The sequence below is a fragment of the Halyomorpha halys genome, unplaced genomic scaffold, assembly GCF_000696795.3.
Source record: "Halyomorpha halys isolate HHAL.00 unplaced genomic scaffold, Hhal_1.1 Scaffold409.1, whole genome shotgun sequence".
NCBI lineage: Eukaryota > Metazoa > Arthropoda > Insecta > Hemiptera > Pentatomidae > Halyomorpha > Halyomorpha halys.
Window position 1 is genome coordinate 238,306 of NW_027115142.1, and position 15,060 is coordinate 253,365.

At 28.0% G+C, this 15,060-nt stretch overlaps 1 protein-coding gene across 5 annotated transcripts in view; it reads left to right on the plus strand.

Moving 5' to 3' along the window:
• The window catches only part of LOC106682373 (proton-coupled amino acid transporter-like protein CG1139), a 95,340-nt gene that overhangs the window by 58,895 nt on the left and 21,385 nt on the right, over positions 1 to 15,060 (plus strand). The window contains exon 1 of one of the 5 annotated variants that reach the window (XM_067052223.1): positions 12,959 to 13,066. The exons of the other annotated variants lie outside the window; for them this stretch is intronic. Within the exon in view, the coding sequence (XP_066908324.1) occupies positions 13,047 to 13,066 (20 nt within the window). The 5' untranslated portion in view covers positions 12,959 to 13,046. Of the gene's footprint in view, positions 1 to 12,958; positions 13,067 to 15,060 lie in introns of those variants that run through there. 5 annotated transcript variants of the gene reach the window in all.

The window sequence follows — 15,060 nt, forward strand, 5'->3', positions numbered from 1 at the left end:
TTTTTTAATTTAGCAGAAGTTAGTTAACATCAAGGTTAGAACTAAACAAAGTACAAAACAGTGCTAAAAAAAAACAGCGGAGCAAATAGAAATGCTATTGCAGTTTTAATTAATAAAATTTGAAAAAAAAAAAATAGTAAACAGCATACCATAGCAATTAGAGCAACTGATTTCGGAGTCAAAATTTGAATTTACTCGAAATAATAGTAAAATTTTAAATTTAAATTCTTTTAAGAAATCTCTAACTGCATAACATATTTAAATAATATGCCACCATAACAGTTGTGTTGCTCCTGTAATTAAAACTTTTAAAGATATCATATAGGAAATCATTAATTATTACTATTCATTTAACGATTTGATATTATATTTATCAGAGACTTAATTACTTTTATCAGACGTATATTCAAGTTCAATTATTATTCCGGTTTACATTTATTCAGCTATATGTATACATGTGTGCGTGTGTATTTTTAAATTTTAACAATATTGTATTGATAAGCGTTCGTAAAAATAATTAATCCCTATTTTGAAGAAATCAAAATAAATTAAAATATCTCCTACCAGTTTAAATTATGAGTGACTGTTGAACAAAATTATTGCTCTAATAATTCGATTTGGATACATCCCAAATTACTATGTTCGCATATCAAAACATACCGAGAAATGAATATTAAATATTCCTGACCTTCTAAATGAAACTTATTTAAAAATTCAAATTATTTTTGATCCAGTTTTAAGATAAAGCGTCCTTATGAATAATTAAAGGAATAATCCACTTGACGTAAGGTTACGGACGGCCTCAGTTCCCGCTTCAAGGTCTAACCATCCTGTTTTTATTTATAATTCTCCTACTGGTTGGGAATGTCCAAAAACGGATTGCTAAAAGATAATGATGAGGCAGATTGGAAACCCGGCCAGATAAAGCACGAACTCAGGTTGCTGATAAGACGGTACTCCTACAGGCCAACTGAATGGGAAGTTCATGGCAACACGGTCATTACACCCTACCCGTTCGTTGCGGAGACTAGTGTTGAATATCTGTTCGTATTGATTGTAAATTACTCCGGATATTATTAATAAAAAATGAATGAATGTAATTTTATTATTTAATCAAGTAGATTTTCTTTAATTAAAATAAATCTAATTTCCTTCTCGAAATGTCTCAGAGAAAATAAATATCTTAAATTTTGTCGTGATGGCATTTTCAAATACTGCGTTTGTTCGGTATTATTACGTAACGTATTAAAGTACGTTTAAGACGTACCCAAATAAAAATTTAGGTTATTATTAACTCTTTAAACAGAGTCCTTATATATTGCTTTATTTACTTATTCACTGTTCAAAGTCTGCTATTCATTCTCCTTATTCACTTTTCTAATGAATACATTTGTTGTCGAACAGAATTCATAGTCAAAGTGGTAAAAATCCATCAAACCTGAAAATGATTATTTTAAAATACCAAGTATTTTGTGTGTTTTAAATAAAAGATATTCTAATGATCAAGTATTTAATTTGTTTACACAAAACGTATTTTAAATAAAAAATATTCTCATTATTTTATATTTTAAAATCAAAATATACTTACGTCTCAAGTGCTTTGTAACTTATTTATCTAGTGTGTTAAAAGTAGATTTTTTTTTTTTAATATCTTTATTGAAATTTATAACTGTATATTACATAATACATTCAGTAAATTTGATCTTAGTTAAAATGGAGTTTTACAGGTGTGTAGAGTTACTATCCATTGGTAGCACTCCAATGACATTTTACATTGGCTGGCCATCTTCTTTTCAGGTGCCTTGGAGAATTGTCAGGAATGGAAGAGGATGCGAGGTTAGAAACTAGGAGGTTTGAGTAGTTAGGAAGTTTATAATGGAAGGAGTGATATATTTTTATTATTATGTGAAAGAAATACTGTTACAAACAATTTTAAACTCTCAGAAGCAGATACTTGTTTGATGGGGTTGGAACCAACGCATTAATTTATTTTAAATACAAGGCCAATCTGGACATACGGAGTTGAGCTTTGGGGCTCCACCTTCGAATTCCTCTCGTATCCAATCCTTACAATCCGAAATCCTTCGTAAAATCCTCAATGCTCATTATTTTGTCACAAATAAAATCATATATAAAGACCTTAATTTTCCATATGTAACCGAATCAGATACCATTCCTTCCATTATAAACTCCCTAACTACCCAAATCAACTAGTTTTTAAACTTGCTTCCTCTTCCATTCCTGACAATCCTCCGAAGCGCATGAAAAGAAGATGGCCACGATACCTGTAATAACGTCATTAGAGTGCAACTAATCGATAGTTTCTCTACATTCCTGTATCACTCCTTTATAAACTAAAATCAAATTTACTGGATGTATGTATATAAATGTACAGTTGTAAATTTCAAGAAAGCTATGAAAAAAAATTAAATATTTATAGATTGCATATAATTTAAATATGTATAAATTGTATTGTTTATATGTTGTAAATGTATATAAATTGTTTTAATATCACATTGTGAAAAGTTCAATTGTGGGATAAGAATAGGAATTGTTCATCAGTAGTAGACCAGATTTGGACAATTACGATATAACTTATGACTGAACCTTAGTAAAGACTTACTACACACAATAGACAAAAGTATGAATTCCAAAACCATTTTACTAACATTAAATATATGGACTTTCGTTTTGTAGTCCTAATTCAAATTTCAGAAATCAAGATTATCTTCAATTGAGTTTTTTTTTTAAGTTATGACAGCTATTAGAAAGTTGGAATTAAATATGGGCAAGTGTATTTGAATTGTATCACAAGGTTTAATATTAATGCATTACATTCATTCCAAAGCTGTTCGTTGAACGATGAAGAATTCTGGTTAGTTTTATAAGCCTGTTGCTTATAAGCCTAAACATAATGACCTAAAGACTACTAGAGAGAAGATCAGATATCTAGCCGATATAGGCACAACCGGTTATAGAAAGTCCCGGCCTATGCTAGACGCTTTGACATAGGCCCAGGTTCCCTTTCACCGCAGCCATTGCAACTCCAACTTGTAGCGTAGATATCTTGACTAGAGCTCGAGTTGGTGACTCCCATTCGGGTAACTGGGTCACTGTACTACGAACCAATAGGATCACGATTGTATTTGTATTGAGATAGGTTTGTCCCAAAACTCCTTTAAGTATATGTAATACGTTTTTTTTCAGATTTCGATGATACTTTTGATTCGTGTAGGTATAAGTCTATTATCATTTAAAAAAAAATTAAAATAAAATACTAATTAATTAAATTTTGAACTTTCTTTCTCAATGAAAGTGACTCCTATCGACGCAACGGCTATAATCAGTCAAAAATTTTGAGCTTGGTTTTCTTATAAAGTAAAGTATTGTCTAGTTCATCTTCTTCAGTGCTTATTCGAGTTTTTTGAGCTGAGTGATCTTCACTTCATATTATCTTGACTTAATAAGATATCAGCATGAACAAATGTTTATGATTGTTTATTTATTTATTTTTAATTAAATTCATCTTTAAATATTAAATATTAATCAATTGGATTGAGGGAAAAATCCTTAGGACTACATTATTTAATATACAACTATACAATAATATATATTTTTATAATAGTTCTGTTGTATATATTCTCCAAATTTTTGCAACGTTTCGGCCCTTTTTATATTTTCAATTTTTTTTTTTCAGATTAGTCACAGTACTTCTGGAAGTATTTAAATTTTTCTTCTTTTTATCAGCAGTTCTTTGACACTAGGTAATTTTTGTCTTGGACCTTTTTAATTTTTTTTTAATGTCCAGAAAAGTTGAGGGTTGTCATTTTTTCCCTCATTCATCAATGATTCACTTTTTAAAACTTACTTCACAATGAGACTTCCTAAAACTTAAGGTTTAAAATTTTAGTATTTTTTTATCTACGTGCCCTCTCTTACGCTCATTACGCTACGTGACGTTCAATCCAGAGGTTACACACATTTTAAAGAATATTACGCCAAAATTATATATTGATTCTATATTTAAGTTGAAGTATTCAAAAACTGAATACTTAGTTGCACAATATTATCCTGGTATCGTATTTTAAATCTCGTGAGTGGCTTCCGGTTGATGAAAAAAATTAATGTGAGGTTTTAGAATTTATTTTTTAAATCATTATATTAGTAATTAACAATTTTATATAAAACAAGGACATTTCCTTAAAGTGATTGATGAGTGGGAACAACTCGTATATTCTGAGTAAACAAGTCAGAGCGCAATTTTTTTTTTTTTTCAAGTGCTTATTAATGTCGAAGGGAAATTATACTGACTAGTTTCCTGGGTATAGAGTACATCATAATCGGATTCGTATTATAAATATCATATCATAGAAATAAGTGGATTTATGACCGCTAATTACGAATACAAGGATTTCATGAAGGTGTCCAGATAGAATTAGAAAATATTTGTAATGTTAAATTGAATACCGTTCATAATCTTCATAGGTTTACAAATCACAAATATAATATACCTGTCGCGATTTATAATTACTTTCTCTTTGTGTCTTGAATCATACCGTTATTTTATTACATTATATTCATTAGAAAGAGATGAATTTTAATAATTATAATACAATAAACAGTTACTGTTATAATTTTTTTTATTATTAGGATAGTTCAAACAATTTAGTAACTATAGCTAGACGAAGAAAATATCTCAGCCCGTAGATTTTTTTTCTCACCCTTTCATTAATTTTATTATCTCAATCAAAAACCAATACATAATACAGAAATATAATTTTTTTTACAATAATAGACATAAATATCCTTTCATTGCCTGAAGGGCATTTCAAGGTGGGTTATGAGATCCGCTGTGTGCAGGGAGGCCTCAGCTTGTATATATATGAACTCAGGCGGTGCTTATATAGGATCAGTTTTCGAACCCTATAACTATTTATAATTATAATACTTGGAAATGAAAACATTAGGTTTCAACTTAGTACCGCATAATCTTTTCCACGGTCTGCCATTTAATTGATAGTGGTTGAGCTTTATTCATTTTACTAGTTATCATTCATAAACATTCTTCCTCACGACTCTTTATTATTTATTACTATTAAAGGCTGAATGAACCCAACGATCTTTTAGATACTAAAAGACTATCTTAGTTTTTTTTTATTTTTCAAAGTTTGGTTCTATTTGTCCCCTGTAATACTGGACAATACTATGAAAAATTAAACCTAATATTACAATAAAAATAATTAAAAAGTGGCAAAGTATGATCAATTTAGTTTATCTGTTATTATTTTAATTGTTTCTATTCCTTCCACATTTTAATTACTTATGTAATAGCATGATTATGAACAAAGCTGATTATTTTTTATTCTTAATGGCACCGTTATTGTTTTTGAAACATGCATAATTTTCCATATTTAGTTTTATTATGAAATCGATCTTTACTAGTTATGTAAAGTGTTTTTACTATAATAAGAATATTTTTTTCTCCTTTTCATTGTAAATTGCTGATCTTCTTATATCTATTTAAATCTTAAGATTCTTATAATTTCAAATTTTTAAGAAGGAGCAGATCTATGTACCCCTTTTTACTTATTATGTTCTGTTAACTATGTAGAACATTTAAATTACTAAATTAAAATATACGATAATAGTTAACGAATAAACGACAAATAAAACTCTAGCTGTGATGAATTTCTTTACTTATGTCTTCAGCGGCTGAACCACGGGTTTGGAGAGTGCAGTAGAACTGGTCTAGTTTTTGGGTCACTGCAACAGCGCTTTCCGTAGGAAATTTCCGTAGAGACTTTGTGTTTTTGATCCGGCCATGTACAGCTTCTTGACATTTTCCGCGTTCTATTGTTTTAAATTATTGTATGGCTAATGTAAAACTATGAATATTTTTACGGCAGAGAGTAAAAGTGTAGCTGATTCAATATCTTTCCCAAAACTCAAATTTCAAATATATCACAGAGGGAGATTCAATGTGATTAAATAGATGAATAAATTATATATCTTTTACAATTTAAAAAAAAAATTGTATTATAATTGTTATAAAAGAAATGTTATAACTGGAAATTTTATTCAAAACAGTTAAATGAGTTATAAAGATTATTTAAAATACTATTTATGGATTTTTTTCAAGAAACATATACTATAAATAATCATTACATAATGATCGGAGTTCAACATGAAAATCGTATAATAAAGAATGTAAAATTAAATATATAGAGAAAAATAAATACATAATTTTATTAGTAATTAGCAACTGTTAGCAGGCTATTCATTATTAATTTACAACATTTAATCTTATTAGTTGTAGAAATTTATAATATCATTTTATAACAATTAAAATTGTTAGTTTCTTACTTATGATTTGTTGGAAGGACCAAACCTTACAGCCCAAGTTTGTAAACAAACAACTGCATTGAACTTTCTCCGGCTGCTAGAGGTAGGTCGCGACCAAAGATGTGGTTCAACCGGTTCAGAGTGAAATACAGCCGATTAGAATTTTATCTATAGTTATATCTAATAGTTGAAGTATGCATTAAATATAATTAACGTTTAATATAATGCATGAGAGAAAAACAAAATTAATCTCTCTAACAAAAATAATTTATAGACGATACCTGTCTACTGCTTACAACAAAATAATCGGCTAATCGTTCCTATTTAATAGTTTTATTTAACGCTTAATTAAAAAGAATCTAGGTCGCAAATCACACAAGTTGTTGGGTAGTGAAGCTAACCATCCTACATTGATATGAAATTGATCCTTTTTGGTTAAATGTGAACCATCTTAATACTCAATGTAAGTGTAAGGGAATGTAAAATCTGACTATTACATCAATATCATATATTACAACAATGAAAAGACAAATACATTTATTTCTTCATTTAGAAAACTATACCTGTTATATTATATCTAGTTTCATGCATTGTTTCTTACAAGAGCAGATTATTAATTGTTACAAATAGGCAAAATATTTTTTTATTTAATATTTGAATAAGAATGATACCTAGCTCATACTGAAGGCAAGTTTATTTCACATTTATATGACGTGTTTAATCAAAATCGTTAGAACCGTAATTGAGAATATCATTAAAAAGTGTTAAGTCGATTATATAAAGTGGCTCTTTAGATAACTCAATTTGTGTAAAAGAAAATAAAAATTCATTTTAACACGGTTCCACTAAAGCCAAAAAAAAAAAAAAACAGACTTTTTTTAATTCTTTAGAAATCAAAGGCTGTTCTAAAAAATGTAAGTTCTTAATAATTAAATTGAATTCCTAGTTGGATAAACACAAAAGCTGTAAACTAAACCGTTGGACGCCTATACGATAGGCAAAATTAATAATGTTCGAAAAAATAAGATTTATGGTGGAAGATTGATTTATAAATCAGATTAAAATTGATGTCAAATAAGAATAGTGTATATTAACACCTATTTTGATGTAAGTTTAAAATTCATCAATTATTTTTTCATAAAACTTTATCGAAATGTGGGAATGTGAATGAATCCTACCAAAATCAGTTTTGGTCAATTGGATTGACTTTGGTCTAATTCGATGCTTTTCTCAGTGTACTGTACAAATCAATACAATATATACCAATATAATAATATTATGGATACAAAATGTTTATGAAAATATGAATGGATTTTTTTTACTGAATATTTGGAGTGGGTAGCTCAGAGGTAAGGAGCTGGAAGAGTCCGTCTGTGGGAGATAATAATTTTCTTCAATTCAGTTTCACAGTACTCATGAAATGGGTACACTTAATTGGGTAAAAGTCTGGCAGTCGAGCGTGAGTCTGTCCAAATCTCCTCCTTGCACAACCGTTAGTCTAGTAACTGTATTTCCTTACAAAGTACAGCACCCCTATTATTTCATACGTTGTAGCGGTAGAGATTTAATTTTTTAATATGATTTCTTAGAATATTATAAGCTATGTAAAATATTGGATCTCATATGGATAATACCGATCAGGACTTTAAGACTAACATTATCTCTGCAGTTCTCGCCGAACTTTTGTGGCGTTTCATAACCGCATAAACAATTAAACTTGATCCTGACCTTACATACTGGAATTTTTAAAGTAATAATTGTTGTTATTCAAAGAACCCACGTCCTGTTTGTTTTCCTCCCAACGTGATTCCTGTTTTTAGAAACAGACTTCGCTAATTTTCCACGTGACCGTTTCTGTCTGCGTAGATTTCAATATATTATATAAAACTTAAACATAGTTAATCTTTCGCAAATTAGACGTTGGTTATGTTGATAATCTCTAATTATACCTAATCAACTCACGTGAAGAATGATAAAAAAACATAAATATAGTTTTCATAGAATTTAGTGAAATCTGTTCTTGATTTGGTTCTTAGATTAATGCATGTTATAAATATTATTTATTAAACTTTGTAATGTTATTATCCAGATTATATTTTAGTAAATTTATACATGTAACTGTTTTTATTAAAGTGGAATATAGTTTGGTTGCACCCGAGAAGTGTTACCTCAATTTGCTTTACTTGCAATAACGTGGTTTTGTATTTTTTGATCTAGGGCGGTTGAGTATTTTTATGAATCATCATAATCATCGAAATAATTAGTGTCCGATCTATGAATTAATACTAGTAGCGTTTTTTTAACCTTAAATAAAAAATATAATACAGAAAGAAAAAAATAATAAATAAGAATTAGTTTTAAAACCACAATAAAACTAAATAAAGAAATCAGTGTGTTATAATTTTTATGGTTCGCTATTAAATATTATCTGAAATGAAAGGATTTATCTAGGAACCGATAAGTAATGCTCGTAAAATTCAAGGAAGCACTAAATATATGTTTCTATAAAGAATATTTGATTAAAGATCAGATTTCCCCTCTTAGATGTTTATGACCTCCTACAACATTTTCCTTTACGTATGTGTATTCTATACAATAAATTTATGTAAATTAATTTTTGAAGATTTGCTCATTAAAAGAAATCATCGAAACTTAACATTTAACGTTTTTAATATAGCATTGGATGGATAGAAACGGGACCAAATTCAAACAACGTTTTATCAGTCATTCTAACCTCTTATTAAGGGAAAGTTTTGGTTATTATTGATTGTTAAAATTGTCATGATGTCATAAGTATATTAATGTTACAGGAAATTGCGTTGTTTAATAAGTTCTAACCAACAAGAAATGAATAATACAGGATGAGAATATAATTAATTACTAATTTTCTTGACTGTGGATTATGTAAACCGATGAGTAATTAAATATACAATTATTTTTAGATCATTACAAAAGTTTCCCAAATCCTAGTAAAGTACTGACTTTTTTTAGACGAGGGTCCCTTCTTAAAAAAGCAAGATTTTTATTTGCTCTTTCCAATTATTATTCTATTCAAAATAGATTTTTAAAAAACTTTTGTAATTTTTTTCCTATAATATATAAATTAAAAAACATTAATCAATTCAAAAATAGTATCTAAATATTTCTTCAATATGTATTGAAATGTTTTAGAGTGATGTCAGTTTTTATATTGCAATTCCTTGTTAGAATGTAAATGCTAAATGTATTGTCTAAACTCAGTATTTTTGGGATTTTTTCTCTTCCTGTCCCGATTAGATATCTGAATTGAAGAATATTTAACCGGTTTCTTTTATACAGGATTTAAAGGAACTTAAAGATTGTTATTTTTTCTTCTTCTTTTTTTATGATATTATCCGATAGTATCCCAAATATTTTTTTTAAAATTATTTATTATATGTATTTTACAACGGTACAAAATAATACAATAGGTAAATATGTTGTATGTTTCATATACACTTGAAAATCTTGGGAAGGAACCACCCATTGGTGGTACTTCAAACATTAATTTAAATTAGAAGGTCCCGTGGCCATCTTCTTTCCTAAATATAAAAATGATATTTTCATCACGTGTTTGAAGTTGGAGTACATATTTAAGAACGTTTTATGTCCTTCCAGAAGAGCTATTCAGGCACCAACAAGTCTCCTTGTGCTATTTCTAGAGATACTTGAATTTTATTCCGATTTTATTAGGTTATTTTTCGCCATTCTCATCAGAGAAGATACCACATGCTCAGCTTCTGGCTGAGTTAATTATAGATTTTCAGAATCGAATTTTCATTAATTAAATAGTCTGGAGCTCTTCAAAAGTCCGTTATTTTCCAGAGATTAAACCAAAGAACTAAGAACACGTTGCTCTCTACTCAGAAGTTCGTATTGTCCATGGGGCTTTGATGATTTCCGATTATCCTAAGCGGATTTAGAAGATTAACTCAATTTGATTTGCTTTAGAATTCATTTCAATCGGCAAGTTTCAGTCTCTGTGATAAATTAATTAGTATAAAAGGAAACTGCGAATTGAATTCAAGCTTGAAAAAATATCAAATTAAAATATATGAAACCTTGCCTCTTGTATCTTATTAGCATTTTTTTTTCTTATCTATGGCTCATTCAACCGCAAATCTACATTAACCACAGATCTGTCAATGCCTTGGGTTAATATTGAAATAATAGCCGGAACAATAAACCAAGGAAATATTTTATAGAAACTAGATAAACAAGGAAAAGGAATAAAACCTCAAGTCCTTTATTTATTTCTCTAATTCAGTTATAGTGTTTCCGAATGTATTGCCATGCCAAGGTTAACGCGTGTTCATTGGTAGCATTTCAAATCAATAGTAACTTCATTTTAAATAGCTCCACAATTATAATTGCATTTCATTAATATGCCATATAGACAATTTTGTTGAGTTGAATCTGCATTAAACACAATTTGACTCCAGCTGATTTTGATAATATTTATATATAGTCGAATTTCTAAAATTATAGATGGAAAAAATATATTTTTATTATTATTATTATTGGCGCGACAACTATAGAGGTCCAAGGCCTCGCGCATTGTACGTAAGAAATACATCATACCTCTTATGACGAGGTTTTCATAGGGTGAGTTCGTCACTCTCACGCCTATTTTTGTGAGTGCCACTCAGTGGCTTACGGGCCTCACAAATGCCCGGGGGGAAGGTTGTGAGTGAGTATTGCATATTATTATTATATGCTTGAAAAAATCCCGGGTAGGGCCTGGGACTCGATCTAGTAACCTTTCCATGAATGAATCCACAGAAAATGCAGAAAAAAAATCTACATATGTACATATCTTTTTCATGTTATTATTATAATTATTTTATACGCACTCTTTTCATTATTTTGAGACTAGTTATCATTGTTTAAATAAAATTAATTTTATCCAATTTAAGTCTCAAAAATACCTATATTTCTTTATATGTCCTACGTTTAAGCCAATTCAGCCATCTAAAATACAATTTTAGAACCACATCAATTTTAAAACCTTATCTATTCTGCACAGGTCAATAATTTCAATCCAAAATTACCCTATTTTGTCAAATCTATATATCAAATTAAAAATTTTGATAACAGTTAATTTTCACTATTATAATTTATGACAACAATTTGATAAATAAAATAGTGAAAATTAACTATGATTAAAAGTTTTAATTTAATAAGAAGAATTGACAAAATAGGGTAATATTGGACTAAAATTATTGACCTGTGCAGAATAGCCTGGATAAGGTTTTTTAAAATTGATGTGGTCCTAAAATTGTATTTTAGAATGTTCTTGAGAGTGGCCGAATTAGCCTCTACGTCTAAAGAAATGTAGATTGTTTTAAGACTAAAATTGGATAAAATTCATTTTATTTAAATAATTATAATTATTATTTATTATTTTAATACTTATTAACAGAGACAAACTTTCGTAAGTAACATTTTGAAGGTTGTATAAGAAAAAAAAAATAAGGTTTAGATGTAACTGTATCACTTATTCAGGAGAGTAATCAATCTTTAATTAGTAAATTTATAGTATTGCACTTTTTATTGCAATTTTAAGATATAGACGACCTTGGAAAACATTGCAAGAATAATTAGAATTCGATAATAAAATCCAAACAGCTAAATAGATCTTATAAGTTTACGATTCTAGCTCTGTCGCACAAATCTGTTTTTATTCGGCTCTTCAGAACATGATTTACCGTGTGAAATGGTAATTGTTTACTGATACGAATAACAGTAACAATAATACTGGTTTGTTATTGTTGTTGTTTTATTAGTCTAACCATGATTTTTATCAAACAATGACAGAATACCCAGATATGACTAGTTCTTTTGGGCACTATTATCATGTAATCCTTTAACGAACGTACATCCTAACACGAGGAGGTACTAAAAATAAAAAAAATTGAATAATAACTCTTTATAGTCCTCTAGATTAGATCTAACCTCATATTGTTTCGTAGCTAAGGCCAAATGAAAGCTCGAATATTAATGTCTGCCAGAATCGTTCGCGCTTTTATCCAAGAGGAAAGAGTTTCAAAATATAAAATAACTACCAATTTCATCATTCAACAAATTTAATTCTGTTTTGGTTAAGAATATATAGGAAATATAACATAAACTTATTTCGTAAAGTGAAATTTGTATTTTTTTTAAAAGCGTTCTCTCCTCCTCTGCACCAGTCACCCATCCAATAATATGAAGTCATTTTTCTTTTTCTTTGTGAAACTAATCATAAACGATATTTTAAATCGTTGTATAATAAATTCTTATGTATGTACTGTTATATCATATATTGTATATATACTATAACTCCTAAATTCATATATCATACATGTACTATAATTCATAAAATCTTACTATAATTCATCTATTAATTTTACAAAAAAAAAAAGACTACTAAGATTTAGAAAGTCAAAAATTTCATTTTTTTTTATAATAATCTATTTAAACTGATCAAACTACAATCGCTCCAGTTAATTATAGTTCGGTTAATATTTTACTAAATTATTAATTGTGTAATATGCAATAAATGAAAATATGAGACAATCAACTTCAAATTGATAAAGAAATCTTATAATCGAAACTGACAAGGTAGGGTTTGAGTGGAAGTGCGTCAGTTGCTTTCCTTCGTTCTATGGTAAAAGGTTTCCAAGTGATTTCGATACAATAGCAAAATGGTGGGGCAAAACAATAGGTGAGTAAAGTAAGGTGTTATTTATCGCAAACAGATCCACCAGTAATCATTAAAAATCACAAAAAGTAGGTGAAAGCAAAAGAGAGAATAAAAAGATAGTTTTGATTGTGAAAAATTATTAACATTATATTAATACCACAAATATTTCATTTGTGAGCTTAGTCTCTTTTAAACTGAAAAAAAAAACATTAATAATTTTACTATAAATTTCTATTATCTATACTATTATTTTTTTTTTTATTGAGGGAAATAATTTTCTTATAGCTCAGATGAGCCATTCAGTTTAACAGAATATCTAACTCCGATGACAGAATAGTAATTTTATAATATTTCTCATTACTAAATTCATACCTTTTTTTTATTTTCATAAAATCTTTGTGGTAAAAAGATTACAACAATTTCCTATAATTTATATTCGATGCTAAATTATCACACAATTATTATTGAAAATATTACGGGGTTCGGCATTTATGTCATAGCAAAAAAAAAATATTGGTATGGATAAAATGCTAGACATATTGTTATATCGAGAACATATTTGAATTTATTTAGAGGGCATTACGAAATTCGTTTATTCGTAAACTATAAATTCGTATTTGAAACATGTTATATCGTCATTGATTAGTTACATTACTTTTTGAAGCTATATTAACGTTATTCAAGTGAAATGAAACTCACTCACTTCATCTTTCAAACTTTTTTTTATATTTGGCATAGAAAAGTATTTATTTAACTCAGTGATAAAGTATTCATTTAAAAATCAATTTATTCAGATTAACTTGTGTTTTATTTTACCAACATTAAATAATAAAAATGGAAAGCTCATGAGAACATATATCTTACTGAAAACAAGATGAATTCATCAGCTTTATATTAAAAAATGTAGCAGTTCACAGGGCAAATCTATGTTAATGCGAACCACTGTGGATTGATGCTTGCACGGAAATAAATAACTGAAAAAAATAACTTGTTAATCTTAATAATTAATGGCTAGTCATTCTTTGAAAAATTAATATATTGTAAATATTATTTTAATATTTTTATTGTTTAACTATAAGTATTGTTTTATAATACATTTGATTTCATGCGAATTTTTTTTTTCAATGTAACATACAATAATCAAATTCGGATTTAAAAAAATATCAAATTACTTTCTGTAGGGTTTTACTAAACACCAAGAAAAACCGGGTGACGTATCTTTTAAAATTCGATTTACTGTGAGCTATAATTAATTAATGGAAAATTTTTAACGATATATTTTTATCATCGACACGTTTAATTAGGAAAAATTCCATTCAACGGGTTTAACAAGGTCCTCACATCCAAATTCCTTAAGACGCAGTACACGGTTAAGAACAATTTTAATTGAATTGATAATTGCTGTCTGAATGTTATCATTTTATAACAGGTGCTATGTAATCTAAAACAATTATTCATGACGATTGTTTTATTAAAAACCAATTAAGTTAATTGAGTTTCATTAAAGTGTCGAACATGAGACGTACATATGTAAATCGAATGTTCAATACATTTGAATTGTCTCTTACGATTTGAACATTGCTACTGATAACAGCATATTGATAAAATCCATTAACAAAATCAGTTTTTGAAGTGTACCTTTTGTTAATGAAGGCTGGAAGAAATTTGTCTAGATTAAATTGATTTTTCTAAAGTGTTGATAGAATTAAAGTGTATTCCTTTTTATTAATTAAATATATTACTATTTTTTAATTTAATATTCTAGTTCTACAATAAATGATCACTCAAAAATATTTATCTTATTCATTTTCGTAATTTTATAGAAATAAAGAAAAATTGTTATTGCGTAAGTCAAAATAACACAATTGTTTTAGATATATTTTATAGATATGTTTTAGATATAAATGTATTTTTGAAAAATAAATAACAATATATTCTTATTAAATTTGATAGCTCAGGAAGATAAAACATTTTTTCAAGGCACACTTTTTTAACATATTTATCACATCAATATT